General features: G+C 45.3%; 1 protein-coding gene across 2 annotated transcripts in view; it reads right to left on the bottom strand.

Annotated features, from left to right (window-relative positions):
* Positions 1-21041, bottom strand: part of CACNA1C (calcium voltage-gated channel subunit alpha1 C) — a 692837-nt gene that overhangs the window by 65730 nt on the left and 606066 nt on the right. The window contains exon 29 of one of the 2 annotated variants that reach the window (XM_023735710.1): positions 4680-4763. In XM_023735710.1, coding sequence (XP_023591478.1) covers positions 4680-4763 — 84 coding nt within the window. Of the gene's footprint in view, positions 1-3983; positions 4068-4679; positions 4764-21041 lie in introns of both variants that reach the window. The other variant, XM_004381214.3, reaches the window with a different exon arrangement.

Raw genomic sequence — 21041 nt, 5'->3', positions numbered from 1 at the left:
ACCATTTCAAAAATTTCTACATGCGCAGTTCAGTGACACTGACTACGCTCTTCCAATTGTGCTGCTATTTTCGCTTAAGATGAAGGCTTACAGAACAAAATAGTTTCTCATTTAACAGTTACTACAAGTGTTGCCCTATGACAATGGTTAACGATCTCACAACACATCAACAATATCCTTACTCAACCTTGGGTTCCCTATCACCAGCTTCCTTGTCCCCTTCTGCCTTCTGGCCCTTGTCACCGGACTACTGTACCTTACTAGTCCCATTTGGTTTTATGGGGCTGTCCCCTCCCAGGCTGAACGGTGAACCTCAGAGATAACTTCACCACTGAGCTAAAAGGGTGTCTGGCCATACTCTCAGGGTTTCTCCAGTCTCCTTTAGGCCAGTAAATCTGGTCATTTTTTTGTGAGTTAGAATTATGTTCTACATCCTTCTCCAGCGCTGTCTAGAACCCTCTGTTGTGATCCTGGTCAGAGTAGTCAGTGGTGGTAGCTGGGCACCATCTAGCTGTACTGGACTCAGTCCAGTGGAGGTCTTGGTAGCTGTGGTCCGTTAGTCCTTCGGACTAATCTTTTCCTTGTATCCTGCAGAACTGTGCTTTTGAAACAAGCTTATCTAGGCTTCAATGTTATGGGCAGTGGTCAAGAAATTTGTGCTTGCTTTGATCTGGCTGTACCTGCTGTCTGTTTCTGAGAAAATAAACAGAGCCAGCAAGCAAGGGCTTTAGCAGTGTCTGTGAATGGTAAGTTATAATTAGACTAATGCAATGGTCTTGGTTGGAGACTAGGCCCTCCGAGTTCTTCCAGCAGGTGGTTTATGAAAGAATGCCATTTGCTTGGGTGCCACAGTCTCTCCTATCCAACAGTGCTTTATAGTTTACAGTTTTGTTTTTTTTTTTAAATAAATGCTCTTATTTGGGCTTTTAAAACACACTGATGTAATAGCATCAATTCCCTTTGACAGATGAGGAAACTAAGTTTAGAGCATTTTGGTAACACTTGGTACATGAGCTACAGGAAGAAGAAGAAGAAGCAGGACTCAACAACTCAGTTTTCTGACTTTAAGCCCACCCCTTTTTTATTCTCCCATACTGTCTTCCCGTCTTGGGTGAGGTTACGTTTGTTCTTTTTGTTCAGAAGCCATTAGTTATGTGAGAGAGGGGAGAAAGTAGTCCAGAAGTGAATGCAGGGTTTCTAGACACTTCCTCTTGCTCCCGATCACATACACTGGCCCGATCTTATCCTCAGACAATACTATTTTTAACACTCAAACTCCTCAGTCCGTATCTGGCCTGACTCATGAAGGCTGGACAAGTGAGAAGCATCTCAGTGTGGGATGAAGGCAGGCTGGGAGGAGAAAGAGGTGCATTCTGGAAGGTGGGCTGATAATAATTTTTGTTTAGGGAAAAAAAAAAAACCCAACAACCCTATGGTTATTTAAAATATAAGTTACAGAAAAGTAAGGTTTGACCAAATCCTAACTGGTGGGAGTACATGGGAGGGGGCCATGTGAGATATGTAGGTTTATCAAAGGGCATCATGGGTTAAAGAGAGAGAGGAACTCTGGCACAGTGGGAAGTTAGTTGGACCAAAGCAGGAGCCTGGATCCCTGCTGTGTGGCCTGGGAAAGGCACCTCATCTCTCCATCATCACCTCTGTCATTAGTAGATTGGGATAGTAATTCTTGCTTGTCAAATTCACAGGGTAGTTAAGAGTTGAATGAGATGATAAATGCAAAAGCGAGTTGTAAATAGGAAACCATTATACAAATGTAAGGTTCTGCATGATGATTTTCATGTTCCTTTCTTGTCCTGCACCCTCCCTCTCTAACCCCCAACATAGCCACTTTTTTCTGTAGAAGCTTTATACCCTAGAAAATGTTTTTTCTGTTTCTTTTAAAAACACGAATAGTTTAGGAGAAAATGGCAGGTTGAGTGATGGCTTGGGCCTTACCAATAGTGAGAGGAGCCCAGAGGACCCCTGGGACTGCAATGGTTCCTCTCTGCCTTCAGGGGGAGCAGTTTGCTGTCTTCTCCCTGTATTTTCCTGTGGTTGGGCTATCAGTCACTCTGCATATACTTTAATGTGGCTTTGCACAGCTGTCCAAAAACTATACCCTCTGAGGGCAGGGCCTACCACTACTTCTTTCCTGTTTCTCTCTCCATGGCGCTCCCCTAGCTCAGAGCACTGCATGGTACAAGCCCTAAGCACAGAGATTCTGCTCTTGAGATACAGGTGTGTAACTCATGGGCTTGGATAACACATGGGGTCAACTTAGGGCTCTTGCAGCCTGCAACATTGTGAGTGCTGGGCAGCAGTGGTGGTGGTGGGGAGGGAGGTACACAGCATAAGTAGGAAAACGGATTTTTTAAGACTGAGGTTTTTAACGATCTGAGGATTTACTGGAAGAAGTCAAGAGAGAGTGCATGTACATACACACACACACACACACACACACACACACACACACACACACCACGAGACAAAGACAACCCAGGAATCTTGGAGACAGAGGGGCAATAGAATCTGGAGCTACAGGAAGATCAGGGATGTGGTGAAAGGTCGATGGGAGGGGAGATGTGTGGAAAGTATAACAGCCTCCTTCCAAAGTCCATCTGTTGGAAGGGGAGCCAACAGGGGCTCCTAATCAGGGGGAATCAGGCAAATAAGACAACATCTCATTTTAACCCAATGCAGTAGACAGGGGGAGGGTAAGGGCACATGGGGGAGATGGAGATGGTGGCGGTTGGTAGGGTAGTTTCAAACATCTTAGATCAAAACTCTAAAGCGTCTGCTCCGTGCTGTTATTCAATGGTTCAGTGCATCAAGGTTTGTGCAAACATCACCAAGTCTCTTACTTAAGGAAAAATAATGACAAAAAAATAAAATAAAATAAAACAACACATGTTAAAGACTAACTGTAAGAGGGATTGCCTATGGATAAAGAGAGAAGATTTGAACATGCCAGGTAACAAAAAGACATGTGCAGAAACTGTTAAAAACGGTATAGGAGGAAGCAACTCTTGGGAGGGGAACACAGCAGGAGGACTTGGAGTGTAGGCGCTGAAGTTTTGTCTGAGGCCAGGGAGCCAGGGGCAGAATTGTGAGGAGGGGTGGCAGGGAATGGAGGAGAACCAGGCAGGTACAAGTGTCAGGTAACTGTGGTGTGTTCATGTGGGGGTGAGGTACTCATACAGAGTCTGCTTCCATGCAACCAGGAAGAAAAGCCTACCCAGAAGATCTCACCCAACCACCTGGCTCTTCAACTTCTCCAGAGAAGAGGGGTGCCAGAAGGAGTCCTAACATGACTAGTTCGACTCTTCTCTCCAAACGAGCCTGGAGGAGGCCAGGCTGACTGCATGGGCAGCTAATGTTAAATTGAGATGGTGTCTATTCAATGTGAATCTAATGGGGCGGTCCTTGGGTGAGAGTGGGCCAAGGCTGACAATGCAGGCAAAGTTGTAACCTTAACTCCAGGCATGCACTTAGAGAGAGTTGCTTTCCAAGATGCTATGTGAGTAGAAAGGCAAGAGCGGAAGGAGTCAGAGGTCTGGAGGTAAAGGTGCAGGGTTAGAAGAAGTTTGGGTCCCTGCCCCAGCAGCTGCCCAGAAGTTGTAAATCTCCCTTCTTTTTGTCACTCCCTGATTCCCATAGCTGCATCCTCCTGTACAGTGTGAGTCATGCCAGGCTGATTGTAAGGGAAGAGAGAAAAAGATGCAGCAATCAAAACTTAAAAGGAAAGGGAAGTCCTAGCTCGTTCCAAAAGTTTAAAAAAAAAAAAAGAATCAAAACTTCTCAAAGTAAAGCAACAGGAAAAATTTTCTTTAAACCAATTTAAACAAACAAATAATAATTAAAAAAATAAAATAAAATAAGGAGGCAGGGAGGAGAAAATAAAATGAAGTAAAAAATAAACCGGGGAAAGACAAATGAGTGTTAGAGCAGGCACGGACAGTTAGGTACAGACGCCATGTACTTACGTTTACCTCGGTGATTGCTATATCAACAATGCTACCCACAACAATCAAGGCGTCAAATGTATTCCATGCATCACAGAAATAGTGCTGCATGGGGCAGAGAAGCCGAGGAAAAGAGAGAGAGAGGAGAGAGAGAGAAAAAAAAATAATAAAATAAAACAACAAACCAATAACAAAGGAGTAAAACAAAACAAAAAGGAAGAGGAAAAATGAAAAAAAAAAAAAAAAGGCATGAAAGAAGGGAGAGAAGAGAAAAAAAATGAGAAAAGAAAGAGGTTACGTGGGCATATTAAATACTCTTACCACTCTACAGTTCTGGCGGCTCAAACCTGGGTAACCTGGTTTTCGCAGGGTGCAGAGGCCTGACAAAAGCTGGGTTAGTTGAAAGGTTACGCTTGGCTGTGACCACCCTGGGAGGGGGCCGGGTGGCGCCTTCCACCGCCTGCTCCCTCTGTGCCTTTGGGACCAGCACAGCAGGGCAGAGCTGGGACCGTGAAAAAAAGGAGGAGAAGCTCCCGCTTTTTTTCCCCCACAGGACGACGCAGGTGCAATAAAATGCATGACTGGAGGGGGGTAAAAACAGGAAATTAAAAAAAAAAGAAAACTCAAAGGAGGTAAAGAGAGAGAGAGAATAAGAAAGAGGGAAATAGAGGAGGAAGGTAGGAGGAGGTTTCCTGGGGAGGGCAGAGTAATACTCACATTAGTCTCACTGAGAATGACGTCAATTATGCTGCCAATTACGATGAGGAAGTCAAAAACATTCCAGGGATCACTAAAGTAACCCTACATAAGGGAGGGGCAGGCAGGACGGGGATTAAAAAGGAAGATTAGATAGACAAGAATAGAGCAACATCACCATCAGAATCATTGTCCAGGCACCTCAGTGTTGCTGCTGGAGTCCGAGAGCCCACACAGTGGCCAGGAGCCCCGGAGGGGAGGGAAAGACAGGGAGGTGTCTAGTCCAACCCTCCTTTCTGCTCCACAGTCCCCGTCCTACAGATCCATCCCACCTTACCACCCTCCTTGAAGGGGCCCTTTCTACTTTCCGCTAGGGTCAGGGGTGGGCATGAGCGTGTGGCAGTGCAGACAGAACTGTTCAGGGATAGTTTTCTTTTTGGTCCATGTTCAGCATCTCCTACAGCCCCACTTCTCTTCCACTGAAAGGGCCTATCTGGAGGGAGGGAATGCAGGTATATGACCACTTAGAGGTGAATGGGCTGTGGTCCTATGGGTGCTGCTGGGAATTAAAAAGGCACTGAAAACTGCAGCAGTCAGTGTGGGCCAGATGGGTGGCCAGGTCATCTGGGCTCAGAGATAACTCATGTAAAGCTCAGAAGTAACAAGAGGATCGAATGATTCATAAGCTGGACTCCATACAGACTGAACCAGGGTGGCCCTTACTCCTGTACTACACATAGCCGGTGTTTCAGGGGTAGTTCTGCCCTGGCAAAGGCTTTACTAAATGAAAGGAGACAGAGCCAAGGGCACTGTCAGGGTTTGGTAATGCAGGATGTGGCCCTAGACGGATGCCTCCAAAGCACTTTACCAACAACATCCTTCTGATACAGGGTCCTGCTGAAATGTAAATGTCCCTGAGAAGGGGTGTCAATCATTTCAATTCCAAAGTGAATAAGGTTATTGAAGCCTTTCCTGAGAACAATTTTGCTAGGGGTAGTCTGGGTAGAGGGATGGGGACACAGACTTCTTAGGAAGGAAATGAAGAAAGTGGTGCCATGGAGGAGAGATTCTGGAACAGAAAGGGAAGGCCAGCGTCCTGACTTCACCATTTTGTCGTGTACGCATGGATTTGATTCGTTTTATGCCACATGTAGAAGAGGGAAGACATAAATGTTCTTAAAAGACTTTTTGAGGTACTTGGACAACTTGTCAACCAATGGCTAGGCTGTCCTGGATTCCCTAGAGGACCTTAGAGTCCTGGGTGGGTAGGCTTTTGCAAAGAGCTGGTGGGCTTCTTGGGTCTGGACCATTTGCCTCTCTGGAAGGTGTGGGAGCCTAGAGAAGGATGCTCTGTGACCACCTGGGATATACACTCACAATTCTGGAAAGTCCAGGAATAAGACAGTCATATTCCTCATGGGCAGAATGGGAAGGACTTAGTACTAAAAAGATTTGTCTTCTCTCAAATAGGACATTTGCTCCTTTAGTTTTTCAAGGAATATTCTGCAAAGGGGATAAAATGGGGCTGGGCCACATTTGCTCAGCAGGACCAGCATATTCCTGTTTTCTGAGACACTGGCTAGGGCTTCCAGGAGATGGAATTCTAGAGATTAGCAAGTGGGTATGAAAGCATTAAGGGTTCTCTGAGAGTCTCCCAGCTCTCTCTCCCCAGCATTCTTGATGGCTGCCAACTCTCCTTTTTATTTTTTACTCACAAGAGTCAAAAGTCTGTGTAATTCCATTTCCTCCTGGCTCTATCCAGCTCTTTTCACCTCCCCACGTCCCAGCCATGCCCTCTTTCCAGAGGGACGGCAAGACATGCTGTCCTAGAGCTGTTATTCTTAGTGTGGGAGGTCAGGTCACGGGGAAAGGGGCCTCTCGGTTCCCAGGCATTTCTGCCAAAAGAAAACAGAAACGCCATCGCGAAGACTGTGGCCGGCCAGACTGGGGAAGCAGAGGTTGTCCAGGGCGTGGGTTAGGTGAGGGTCAGCTTGAAACCATGACTTCCCTGTTGGCTCCCAGAGAATTCTCCTGAATATACCAGAGCCTCTGAGGCAGAGAGAGAGATTTCTCTCTCCCATTTAAGTCACATGCTATGAGCAGAAAACAACCAACTCTCTCCCAGGTTCTCAGATATCATTCATAGGGCAAACAGAGAACACTGATTTTACAGGAAGGGAGGGAAAGAATGAAAACCCCAATGACCTGTACATCCGTGTGTGTTTTAAAATTAAATTTTGGAAAACACTGGAGGGAATGTCTCTAGATATTAATACCATCTCTGTGGGTGGTGCTATTTCAGGAGGGAAGGGAAGAGGGGTCAAGGAAGAGAAGGGAGAGAAACAGGGACAAGAGCAGAGTCCAGGAAGATTCAGCATCTAGCCTAGAAAACGTGGTAACAAAACATTATTTGGGTCGGGGGCAGGAGGAGAGATAGAAAGGTAGGAGTTTGAGTGCTCCAGAAAAGAGAAACAACTGGAATCTTTTCATCCACCAGAGGGACCTGAAACAAAATGGGCAAGATGGCCTTGGTCTGCAGCACCTCTGAGAGAGGAGAAAAGAGAAAGGAAGAAAGGCAGAGAGCAGGGCAGAGGCAACGTGTTGAAAACCAGATAAACACACAGAGGTTAATTCTGGCAGGCGGCTGGCTGCTGTTGTGTACCCGGGGGAATGGCTGCGACTTAAAGGGACCCTATCAACCTCCTGGCTGTGCATCGCTCGTCACCATTTCTCCTGAATTTCTTTGTGCACGTGTGGATGGAAGAAAGACACAAGGCACTCAGCTCCTCATTGACCAAGGCCCTCTCCCAACCCTCAGCTCCACCGCCGGCTTCCATTGGATTGGCTGGCTCTGTTAGGGTTAGTGCCTGTGCATCGCCCTTGCCCTCACCCTCACCAGGCAGTGTTACTGGAGGCTTTTGACTGACGTCTCTGTCCTGGGGCTACTGGGTGAGCCCAGTGCCAGGGCCTCCACTGGCTGAAGAGACCAACCAGTTATTGCCCAAGGGCTTCTACCGTACAGTCCCTTATGGGGTGCTGTGGACTCCTGAGGAGATGCACACACAGCTGGAAAGTGGAGGTCCTTTCCAAGAGTGTGGTGGGTGACAGAATCCCTTTAAGAAGCAGCTTTTCATCCCGCCCCGTCCACCCTCTTTCCCGCCCCTCTGCCCCAGGGCCCCATCAGTCCTCCAAGCCAGGACCGTGAAGATGTTTCAGACCCAGCTTTCAGGTCTCCTTTCCCTTTGTCAGCCTCTTCCTCTCACCCTTTCAAAAGCCCCTTCCTCCCACCCACTCCACATCCATTCCAGAAACAAGCCCTATAGTCTCCATTCTAGTCAACAGGGTGTCTAAACGAGACACTTGACCAAATCCGTAAGTGGGTAGGGCCTGGAAGGAACTACTTTTCCTACATTGTCTCTCTGTCTGTCTCAGACACACACCTATTTTTATCCACCCCCTCACTTGCTGGAAACCATTGGCAATAGGAGTCTTAGGGGTATGTGGAGGAGAGAGGGTGGGAAAAAAACCATAGACTTTTTCTCTTAGAAAATCAGTTAATTATACCTGTCACTCTTTCTTTCCCTGGTGAATGGGGCCCAAATGGTGGGGCAGATGTCAGGGCTGGGGGAAGGGTTTTCTTGGCTCTCCCTGAAGTGGTGAACCAAACCTCTTAATGTCCAACTCCTCAGAGCTGAGCAGGGCTGACCATCCAGAAGGGGCTGTGTTTTTTGGGCAGGAAGATTTTCCCTCACCATTTCTAAATTCTACAGATTTGGTAGATTCCCCATTTCAAGGTCCCAGCCTCTGGGGATGAGGTCAGGAACGTGGGGCTTTCCTCTCATCCTCCTGGGGAAGGTCTCATGTTTCTCCATCTGGTCTAATGGGCAGCCCTGCCTGCTGATCTGCAGTTGCTCATCCCCTAGGCCAGCATTCCTACTCCTGATTACTGCTGAGCCTCCACTCACTGGCTGATGTGGGTTGAGAAAATGCAGACCAAACTGATACCAGCTTCAGCAAATCATTATTAGGAATGAAAAACTGCTCCAAAAGCATCAAACGATGCCTTTCACATGCACATAAATTTTGGATTTTCCTCTCTTTTGGATTATCTGTGCCCTGATTCGCCTCCATCATCAAAGATATTCCAAGTTGAAAGAGACAGTATGTGTAGTGGTTAAGAGCATGACCTCTGGAGGTAGACTACTGGGATTCAAATTCTACCTCTGCCACTTCCTTGCTTAAGCATATCACTTAACCTCTCTGTGCCTCAGTTTCACCACCTATAAAATGGGATAACCACAGGGTTACAGTGAGGATTAAAGGAGATGACATGGGGAAAGCACCCTGTGACTCGTCTGTAGTGAGCACTAAGTAAACCAAAAAAAACCAAACCCGTTGCCATCGAGTCGATTCCAACTCATAGTGACCCTATCGGACAGAGTAGAACTGCCCTGTAGAGTTTCCAAGGAGCAGCTGGTGGATTTGAACCGCCGGCCTTTTGGTTAGCAGCCGTAGCTCACCGTAGCTCTTAACCACTGTGCCACCAGGGCTCCAAGCACTAATTAATCATTAAAAAACAAAAACAAAACAAACCCGTTGCCGTCAAGTCGATAGTTAGAGCTAAGTATTTAAGCCACTCGGTGGACGTAGGGCCTAAGGAAGGAGGATGGGGGCAAAGATGGCTTGCATTCAGCCAGGGAAGGGCATCCCTGAAAGACAGCAAAAGTTCCCAGCTTGAGTGAACAAGCATTTGAGAGAAGGTATTTGAGGTTGGCAGCTGGGCCAAGTTGTTTGTGGTGGGGTGGGGGAAGCCCATGTCCAGTTCCCGGAAGCATTGATCTTTCCTGGGTTCCAGGCTGTGGAACTGAAAGGTGGGGGAGAGTTGAATAAACCAGGGAGAGGAACTGAATCCAGCTGGCAGCAGCAGTGGCGATGCCTCCGAGTGTGTCTGTGAAGAGTTGATCCCATGGAATATGGAACACAATGGTAACTGACACCAAGCAGAGATAATATAAATTGTATTACATTAGGATGCCATTTAGACATAACAGTAATCATGGAAATTAGTGGTGTCTAATGGAGAAGGCATAACTGGAGCACACAGCTGCTTGAAGGGCCCCTGGCAGCCTGGGAGGGAGTGAGGATTTCTGCATTTTCTGTCAGCTCCGGTCCTGTGATTTGTTAATTCAGAAGTGCCTGGAGGCACACACTGTACAGATAGCTCCAGACCTAGGGAGAAGAGCAGGAGCAGACAGTGGGGTGGTGGTTGTGACTCCCTTTCAAGTGAGTCCATCCTTGCCCCCATGAAAGAAGGCCCAAGGTGGTTGGTGGTGATGGGGTGGGGGCACTCTTCTCTTTTAACTGGACACCTTGTCTGCTCCTTTTTTTTTTTTTTCTTCCCCTGAATTAAGCTAAAAACTAGTTGCCAATAAGTTGACTCTGACTCATGGAGACCCCATGTGTGTCAGAACAGAGCTGTGCTCCATAGGGTTTTTAACGGCCTTTTTTTTTTTTAAGAAGTAGATCACCAGGACTTTCTTCCAAGGTGCCTCTGGGTGAACGCAAACCTCTGACCTTTTGGTTAGCAGCCGAGTGTGTTAACTGACTTAGGAGTTAAAACTGGAGCCATTATTCCCTGTCTTTGAGTATAAAGATGTGACCCAGCTGGAGTGACAAGGACTCACAAGGACACATCAACTGGACCCTGAAGTATGAAAACAATAGCTAGGACAACTTGGAAAACATCTTTTAGGAGACCTTTCACGTAAATAAGTACTTACAGCACAAAAAACTCACATATTTTCCATTCTTTTCTTTTTCTATTAGCATTTAGTAAATAATAAGATCTGTTGGACCAATGAAGACCCTCCTGACTGTTCCTACCAAAACTTATACCAATGATGATTAAGAAGTTCAAAATGTAGAATCACGGTGATCTAGCCAATCTTTTTAGCCAATCTGTGAAAATGTGAAGCTTTTAATGATTTTACCCATTTGTAATGTCAATATATACTGATGATTCTGTAACATCCTCAGACTCCGGGAGACACGGCTCTGGCAGCATGCTTGTCTGTTTCCCACTTTTGCCTCATGGAACATATGCTGAATAAAATCTTTCTTCTTGCTTTACTATAACTTAGTGGTGATTTTACCCTAGGACAACCGTTTGCACCACCCAGGGGCTCCAGAATTAAGCTAGTTGTTACTTTTTCCTCACTAGGAAAGTTTCAAAGGCCTTTATTCATTTATTCACTCATTCATTTATTCACTCATTCATTTATTCACCTCACTAACACATAATGAGCACTCACTAGACACCAGGAACTCTGCAAGACCTGGGCATACAAAGATGAGTCAGATCTCTTGAAGCCTGTGGTTTCCCACTGGGAGCAGATGAATGCTCGGAGTTATGGGCTGAGCGCCTTCTGGAGGCCTCAGGAGGTTCTCGTTCTGCCTCAGTTTGCACCTGGGTAGATTGCGGGATCCCAATAGCTGCTTCATGCTACTAACGCTGGAATAATTGAGCCAATTTCTGCAAAGGACTCCTCCAAGGACCAGAGTGTTAAAGGGATATATCCCTGGAGCAGGGCAAGGCTGCAGGACACACTGCAATCTATGCAGGCAACTTCAAGTTAAAATGAACGTAACAAGGAGCTTTCTCGTAGGAGAAGGAAAGGCAGAGAATAGGCAGCCTTGGGAGTGGGTAGAACAAGGAGGAGCAGCCCAGTCCCTTTGTTTTGGTAACGAGTTTAAACCTGTGGCAACCTCCTCCCACCTGCCTGCCTCTAATGCAGCTGACCCAGGCCCTGAGAGAGCGTTTCTAAACCCAAGTCTGACAATTCCCTGCCTTGCTTAAAACCTCTTCAATGGTCCCGCTGTCCATTTTACCTTCCTCTTACCCCAGTCCCCATCTCCTTCCTGACCAAACCGGCTGCTCCCTCCTTAGCAACAGGGCAGGTATGACCCACTGAGCTCACTAGAGCTAGTGATCTGCCCCCATTTTATTCAGTTTTCCCAGAACAGTAAGAGAATTTATTTTGTTTTAAGCCACCAAGTGTGTGAGAATTTGTTACAGCAGCTATAGAAAACTAATAAACTAATATTTTGTTGAGCATTTTTTTGTGTCTATATTCACGAGGATATTGGTCTGTAATTTTTTTTTTTTCCAAATGATTTTTCTTTTTTTTATTGTAGTTTAGATGCAAGTTTACAGAACAAATGGTTTCTCATTAAACAGTTAGTACACATATTGTTTTATGACAATGGTTAACAACCCCACGACATGTCAACACTGTCCCTTCTCAACCTTTGGTTCCCTATTACCAGCATTCCTGTCCCCTCCTGCCTTCTAGTCCTTGTCCCTGGACTGTTGTGCCCCATTAGTCTCGTTTTGTTTTATGGCTGCCCCCACTTTAGTGAACAAGATATAAATGCAATAATCTGCTGCCTTCACTTCCAAAGATTAGCCTCGGCTTGTGCGGGCAAGTTACCTAACCTCTCCATGCCTCTGCCTCCTTATCAGTAAGATGGGGATAATAAGAGTACGAACCTTCATAGGGTTCTGTTAGGATTAAACCAGTTGCTGTAGAATCAATTCTAACTCATGGCGACCCCACGTGTGTCAGAGTAGAACTGTGCCCCACAGGGTTTTCAATGGCTGATTTTTCAGAAGTAGATCACCAGGCCTTTCTTCCAAGGTATCTCTGGGTGGACTTGAACCTTCAACCTTTCATGGTTAGCAGCCGAGTGTGTTAACCATTTGCACCACCCAGGTACTCCTTGTGAGGATTAGTTGAATTAATACATGAAAAGTACCTACAGAGCCCAGCACAGAGCAATGCTGTGCTCAATGCAGGCTGGTTGCTACGATTGTTACTATTATTGTGGTTGCTGTTAATTTTGTACTCACTGAGAAGCTACCTTCTCTTAGCCTTGCTGGTTGCCTCCCGGCACTGCCCAGCAGCCTCTTGCATCTTGGAAGGCCCTTCCTACCCCTAAAACTGGACCATCTAGAGCAGTGGCTGGAAGCACTGGCCATGCCTCCAGCCTGAGTTGGTTGGGGTTCACACCACAGCACCCTGTAGGTTTGGGAGTCCCCCTTCCCTTTATCAGGCTGTGTGCATTCCAGTTGCCTTCCCAGAGGCAGGGATGGAGACAGAGAACCACAATGTACTTTCCCACTGAGCATTTTTTACACAGCGTGAATAATTTTCCACATTAAATAATTAAATGTAATAGCTAATACTACCCTTCCCACATGAAGGCTTTATGCAAGTCATGGAATTATTTTTTATCATTCATAGTGACTTTAAAGCTCTCAAGCGCCAGGCATGAAAGAAGCCTGTCACAATGTTGTAACAATATGCAAATCCCCGGGTACAAGAGCTGTGGTGGGGAGGCCCCTGCCTGACGAAGCCCATTTGTGCCTGTCTGCCATGCACTGTTCAGAGTCAGGTACCCTGTGGGCACTTCACAAATAAATAATAATCAGGGTAATGCCAACTCACCAAGCAGGCAGCAGCTACCCCACACAGCACAAACCTCTTGATTCAGTGCTAATATTGGAGGGCAAAGGGGTTGGATGGAGTTATTACATTTCATCTGCTAACTGCCTCCCTTCCTTCTCTTTCCCTTCCCTTCTCCTTTTAACGTGTTACATTGCTGTTGCGTTGTTGCGTTGATTCCGACTCATAGCGACCCTATAGGACAGAGTGGAACTGCCCCATAGGGTTTCCTAGGCTGAAACCTTTAGGGGCGCAGATCACTGAATCTTTACTATCACAGAGTGGCTGGCGGGTTTGCACCACTGACCTTTTGGTTGGCAGCTGAGCTCTTTAACCATTGTGCCACCAGGGCTCCTTTTATGTTGCATTTGTAGTGGATTTCTGGTTTTAGGGGGTTCCACTGATGGCGGGAGACACTGTGGTTTCTTAATAGTGTAGATAATAGGTTTCAACTAAAATTGAATAAAGAGGCTAAATAAAGTCTTAACCAGTGAACTAGTTGCCACGGAGTTGATTCTGACTCATGGCAACCCCACGTGTGTCAGAGTAGAACTGTGCTCCATAGGGTTTTCAGTGGCTAATTTTTTGAAACTAGACTGCCAGGCCTTTCTTCTGAAGTGCCTATGGGTGGACTTAAACCCTCAACCTTTCGGTTAGCAGCTGAGTGAGCTGACCATTTGCACGCCCCAGAGACTCCACCTTAGCCTACGGTTGTTGGTTGCTGTCAAGTTGATTCCGACTCATGGCGACCCCATGTGTGCAGAGTAGAACTGCTTCATAGGGTTTTCAAGGCCGTGACTTTTCAGAAGCAGATTGCCAGGCCTGTCTTCCGAGGTGCCTCTGAGTGCGTTCAAACTGCCAAACCTTCAGCTAGTAGTCGAGCGTTTAACTGTTTGCGCCACCCAGGGACTCAGTTCTCAGTGTGGGGGGTGGCACTGCCCTCTAGGGGGTGTTTTGGAAATTTATAGGAGCATCACAATGATTCCTGGGGGCAAAATGGCATTTAGTGGGTGGGGACAAGGATGCCAAATGCCCTGCAATACCGGGGACAAGTTGTGCCTAGTGAAGAATTATCTGTATGTCCTATATGACTTTAGACAGTCACACAGACATGAACGAAGGGCACCATATTCAAATAAGTCTTGTCAGTCACTTATCTTAACACTAGTTTTTATTTTAAGGTCCCTCACACCTCTGCAGTTTCATTTTCCCCCACTTTTAATATGGAACGACTTTAATTACTTCTACTAAACATCAAACTTTCCCCCATTATATTATAGCTAAGGAATTATATCGAGTTATTTTATTTTTCTACATTATGTGGAAGATGTGAATTTTGTATACACATAAATATAAATTTCCTATGAATTTTATTTTAGGAAAATAAATGAAGTATTACAAAATGCTTGTTACAAAAAGGAGGGTTTGGGTTTGATAGGGTTGAAAACCACTAGCCTAAAAGAACGTCTAAGTTTCATTACAGTTTTTAGAGAGGAAATATTATTGCTTGATCGTGAGGTTTTTAAGGTTGAATTCCCCAGGTCAGTGAAGAAACTGAAAATCATACATTCCAAGGTATTTCACTTTTCTAACACTGAGCATTGGCCAATAACCAGTGCCGGAAGATAAGCTGAGTCTTAGTGTCCATTGAACAATTACCCATAAAAGGTATTCCCTTTATAAGCATCTCCCAAAGTGTGTTCTGTGGAACATGAGTTCTGTGAAATGTTAATTGGTATTATAAAAAACCCAACAAAACAAACAAATACACCAAAAAAGCCAGAGTTCTGTCATTCAATGAGTATGGAAATGTGGAATCCCATAACTTTTACTCCAGAGCTTTGATCTGGAAAAATGTCAGGATGTATCACATATTAAAGTCTTTGTGCTAATGAAACCTGTCTAAATACATTGAAGCCAGTATCTCCCTAATCTATGTGACCATGCAAGGAGCCCTAGTGGTGCAACAGTTAAGTGCTTGGCTGTTAACTCAAAGGTTGGTGGTTCGAACCCACTCAGCTACTTTGCGGGAGAAGGACCTGGCAATTTGTTTATAAAGATTACAGCCAAGAAAACCCAAGGGGACAGTTCTACTCTGTCACGTGGGGTTGCTATGAGTTAGAATCGACTGGACAGCACCGAACAAGGACAACATGTGACCATGGAACGCGGTCCTGCCAAACACCATCCCAGACGATGGCTATAAAGGTGTCAAGAGGCCACTTCCTTCACTTTCCATCTCTGCTTTCCCTCCAGTGGTATAGCAGGGATCCCTGTGAAGAGTGGCAAACTCTTGGGGGTGGGGTGGAGGAGTTTCCTTCTAGAATGTTAGAGCTTATAATTGAGGGGCTGGAATAGATACACATGACAGGTACATCATAGGTACAAGGGGTTCCTGTGTTAGCATCTGGAGAGATATAAAGATATAAGAGTGGTGCGTCCCTGGGTGGTGCAAACGATTAACATTCTTGGCTGCTAACCAAATGGTTGAAGGTTTGAGTTTACCCAGAGGCACCTCGGAAGAAAGGCCTGGTGATCTAGTTCCAAAAATCAGGCATAGAAAAATTCTACAGAGCATAGTTCTATTCTGACACACATGGGGTCGTCATGAGTTGGAATCGAATCAGTGGCAACTGGTTTGGCTTTTGGTATAAAGATGAATAAGAGATAGTCCTGCTCAAAGACTCTCCAGTCTTGTTGGAAGGATAAGGTATTTCCCTCCAGAGCTCTGAGTAAGTGCCAGAAAGGAGAAGAAAGTGCACTGAGAATTCAGAGGTGGGAGAGACCACTTTTTGCTGGGCAGATCTGGGAAGGCAACTTGAAGGACACAGCATCTGAGCTGGGCCTGGAAGGATGGTTGTTGTTGTTGTTAGGTGCTGTAGAGTAGATTTTCCACTCACAGAGACTCCATGTGACAGAGCAGAACTGCCCCACAGGGTTTTCTAGGCTGTAATCTTTACAGGAGCAATCACAAGGTCTTTCTCTCACGGAGTTGCTTGGTGGGTTTGAGCCACCAACCTTCTGGTTAGTAGGCAAGCGCTTAACTGTTGCATCACCAGGGCTTTTTGGAAGGATGGTATAGGTACCTTATTATCTATTGCATGGAAAAGATGAATAGTGATTGTCCATTCTAAATAAAGTCCAGGGCAGGGGTAGGAGACTAGGGGGAGATGAGGGCTGGAAAGTTAGACTTGGGCCAGCATGTAAAGTTCTTAAATTTAAGACAGAGGACTAGCCTCTGTGGAGAGTTAGGGCCAATGCAGATGTCCATGCTAGGCTCTGGGGTGAGTAATCTGGTGGTGGTGCTCAGAACTAATCAGAACCATGAAGAATAATGAGGATGCTTCTACTAGTGGCTGATGGGAAGAAAGGAAAGGATGGATGGGAAAGATAATGCAAAGCAAGAGTCAACAATCTTGATTCTTGAATGTGACCTAATCGTAATCCTTATCATTTCATTTCAAATTCTAAATCCTTGGCCCCACTAGAATGTCATTCCCTTTTTCTTCAGTCAACACCTTGGGCTGTTCTTGGCCATGCTCCCAAAGAGCTAGGATGACCAGAGAGCAGTGACCAAGACCCAGATTCCTGGAATTGATTTCAAGACATTTCCCTATGCTATTAATGACTATATGGAGATGAAAAACTCTTCCCTCAAAAAGGAGTCCAAGAGCTGTGTATTTCCTGCTGGTGGCCAGGGTGTCCCCAGTTGGCTGAAAGTAGCCATTGAGCTCTGAAGATGTTCCCCGAGACCCCACAGAAGGTCCACCAGGACATGGAGAACTGAGCAAGCCAGACTTATTACCCCTCTCCTGAAAGTACTTATCACTTCAGACTTGGAAAGGAAATCCAGAAAGTCCAAACCAGTCCAAGGAAACATGGGGGCCAAAGACAGCACAGTCAAATGAGAGGCAGAGGGGAAACAAGGAGCCTCAGAGGACACAGAGGACATAGAAATGGAGCGATGACATTAATTTCCAGAGAGTTGTTGTTGAGAATGGCTTGCTTTCATTTTAGCTCTGGTTTTCCTACAATAGTATTGCTATAAGGAAGAAATTTAACATTTGCTGAGGACCCACTAAGTGCATGGCAACATCCCAGCCTATTTACATTTGTTGTTTCAATGGGGTGTAATGGAAAGAGTTTGGTTTTTGAATCTGCTACACCTGGATTAAAATCCTAGGGTTGTTATGATGATTAAATGAGTTAATGTTTGTTAAGGGGTATATAAGAGTGAGAGGCATATAATAAGCACTATAAAAGTGTTTGTTAAAAAACAAAACAAAACAAGACCAAAAAAATAAATAAAAAACCAAAAAAACTAGCTCTGTGGTCTTGAACACATTGCTCAGCCTTTCTCTGATCTTCAGTTTCCTCAGGTATAAAATGGGAGACCATAATACTTGTCTTATGGATTGAATGAGATAATGTAAAATACCTAACCCAATGCCTGGTTCATCATAGACACTTAATACATGTTATTCACTTCCCTCCTTGCTTCTGAATGTTACTTAACTAAACTTAATTTGAGGCGTAGGAATTGATAAATTGGTTAATGTGTTTATCAATTGTTCAAGTAGGAATATGAGTACTAGGCTGAACAGCACGGTTTCCAGTGATTAATAAGATGATGTACAGGGGGCTTCCACAAGACCCGAGAATAGGCCAAAGTCAGGGAGGTCCATTCTTTAAAAGGCAAAGTTGGCAAGTGTGGACTAACCAGTCTACTTGTATTCACTGTTGTGCCCTCTGTACCAAGCATACTGTCTAGTATACGGGGTGCTCAATAAAATATCTGTTGGGTTGTTAGTGAATTTTAGCCCCCAACAAAACACTAGCAAAAGACATACAGGGAAAGAATTCCTGAAATAAATAATACGAAGAATGACAAGGCTTAGGCGACAGAGGAAAGAGAGGAAATGCCGAATAACTGAGCTAAAATCTTGTAAGGCCCAGTAATGAGTTGCATTAGCCGTAGGAAAGGCTGAGTGATAGTTTTAGATATTAGTATAGCATGGTTTATACTATATCTTATGCAATCCAACTTCAAGGATGCATTAAAATGAGCCTCGAAATTATATTGTGGTGTTAGGAAGAAATTCGGCTGAAGAGGTAGAATAAATGAGCTCAGGGTGAGAGAGGACAGAACACCAGAACCGCAAAGGATTCATTTGAAAATGATAATGGACAAGAAGGGCACAATAAGACAGGAGCTGAAGTTCCTTCTGTACTGAGTTAGAGGGCTGGGTGCAAACTCGCCATGCCTAGGGATCCTGCCATGTTTCATCCGGGTGGCACTTCCCCCAGAAGCCTTAGTTACTTCTTAGACATGATCTCATTCAGTCTCGCCATAGTCTGCTAAGCCAGTTCTCCTATTTTACAGAGAAACTGAGACATGGAGAAAGCAAGTGCTTGTATGAGCTACCTATTCCCCACCCTCTCACTCACCAGCTAATTTAAGTGATGAGATGGGATCTCGGCTTCCTGGTTCTCAATCTACCAGAATTTTCTCTCTTATCAAGACCTAGGGACATTAGATGATCAAGCAAAGAAATAATGCAAAATCTGATTTTGTAAAAAATTAAGCCTCACAAAAATGATTGCATCCTGCAAAAATGTATGGTTGACCTAAACTTGTTAATGAAAAAAACCAAACACGTTGCCGTTGGGTCGATGCCAACTCATAGCGAACCTATAGGACAGAGTAGAACTGCCCCATAGGGTTTCCAAGGTGAAGCTGGTGGATTCGAACTGCCAACCTTTTGTTAGCAGCCAAGTTCTTATTCATTGTGCCACCAGGGCTCTTACTGGCAAGCAGTATAGTTACAGCCAGAGATAAAGTTGAGAGATAAAGGAGATTTCAGCCAGTAATGTAATTATCTGGTAGAAATAAACCAAGTTTCTAGAAGATTCTTGCTTTCAAAGAAAAGGAAATGGCCCTGGTGTGAATGCTTTTCTACTGGTCATCTCACTTTCCCCTTCCTTCTCTGGGGCCTTTACTGTGCTCTAAAGAAAGAGTCCTGACATTTCTACCATCCTATGGAAAAGGAGGGGAAATCAGTGTCTCTCCTGCCCTCCTGATGGAATCATGCCCACTGGGTCTTTCTGAACCTTCAGATTCCAGGACTGGGGCATTTAGAGAAATTTTGATCCTGTCATTCTTCTCACTCCATCTGCCCCAGGCTGCCCCAGGGCTCCTATGAGGCAGCTCAGGACACAGTATTGTTTGCTGAACCTCTTCTTATACTGACTAGTGGCTTCTCTCATACAGGCTCACGCATCCCTTTCTCCTGTGGCTTTGTTTCTGTCGGACTAAGCAACGTTTGGGGGCAGTGGTAGTTCAGTGGTAGAATTCTCACCTTCCGTGAGAGGAGACTCAGGTTAGATTCCCAGCCAAGCCAATGCACCTCACCACAGCCACTGCCCATCTGTCAGGGGAGGCTTGTATTTTGCTATGAAGCTGAATGGGTTTCAGCCGAGCTTCTAGACTAAGACGAACTAGGAAGAAAGGCCTAGTGATCTACTTCCAAACATCAGCCAATGAAAGCCCTACGGATCACAATGGCTATTCCCCTTATGCATGGGGTCCCTACGAGTCAGGAGCCAACTCCGTGGCAGCTAACAACAAAAAAGTAACATTTAGGAACCCAACTGTTGCCTTTGCTGGGGGACATCAACATGTCTGATTTTGAAAGTTAATGGAAGACACATTCTAAATATGTCACATTGGCCTGGGTAGGAAAGTAGGCCCTGCTCACAGCTGGTAAAAATGTTTCTCTCCCCTGGATCAAACAAGTAAATTTCTTAACTGACTTGAGGCTTGAGTTGTGTGCTGAGATTGCTACCCTAACTTCTCCACCTACCGGGTTAATGTCAGAACCCTGGCCCTTTTTCTGGGGAGCAGCTTGTTCATGGAGGACGAGAACTCTAATGCCCAAAGCGCTGAGCCTGAAGAATTTGTACCCTCAGCTTTGGAAGCCCCCTTCTCATATGTACAGAGGATGGATACCCCTGAAAACCTCCAAGCTGGCTGGAGGATGTGGCTCATAAAGTTGTTAGATTGTGTGAAGAAAGTTACTTGCAAAGGGAAACCAGAGACTGGATCTTTTTTTTTTTTAATTGTGCTTTAAGTCAAAGTTTACAATTCAAGTTAGTCTCTCATACAAAAATTTCTGCATACATTGTTATGTGACCCTAGTTGCTCTCCCTATACTGTGACAGCACACTCCTCCTTTCCACCTGGGATTTCCCGTGTCCATTCAACCACCTCCTGACCCTCTCTGCCTTTTTTTATTTTTTTAAATTGTACTTTAGATGAAGGTTTATAGAACAAGTAGTTTCTCATTAAACAGTTAGTATACATATGGTTTTACGACATTGGTTAACAACCCCACGATATGTCAACACTCTCCCTTCTTGACCTTGGGTTCCCTATTACGAGCTTTCCTGTCCCCTCCTGCCTTTCAGTCTTCATCCTGGGCTGTTGTGCCCACCCTCTGCTTTCTTATTTTGCCTCCGGACAGGAGCTGCCCATTTAGTCTCATGTATCTACTTGAGCTAAGAAGTACACTCTTCACAAGTACTGTTTTATGTCCCATAGCAGAGACTGGATCTTTAAGGAAAGACAGTTTTAGAATGGATAGAGTGGACAAAGTAGACTGAGTAACTTGGGCTGCTGAGTTTCTTTGCTGAAGCAAGTGCTCTTCCGGAGTGCTCCCTGTGCACCCATCTCCTCGTTCCAGCTTTCCCATTCTGCCTGTCCATATGGGAACTGAGAGTCTCGACCCAGCCCTAGTCTGTCCCTTTTGACACAAGCCCAGTGAAAAGAAGGTAGCCAGTGATGACCCTTTCTATCCTGACCACATCCTCAGGGTATCCC

The sequence above is a fragment of the Trichechus manatus genome, unplaced genomic scaffold (assembly GCF_000243295.1).
Source record: "Trichechus manatus latirostris isolate Lorelei unplaced genomic scaffold, TriManLat1.0 scaffold00081, whole genome shotgun sequence".
In the NCBI taxonomy this organism is placed as follows: Eukaryota; Metazoa; Chordata; class Mammalia; order Sirenia; family Trichechidae; genus Trichechus; species Trichechus manatus.
The sequence above is the reverse complement of the archived record's forward strand: the minus strand, read 5'-3'. Positions and strand labels throughout refer to the sequence as shown.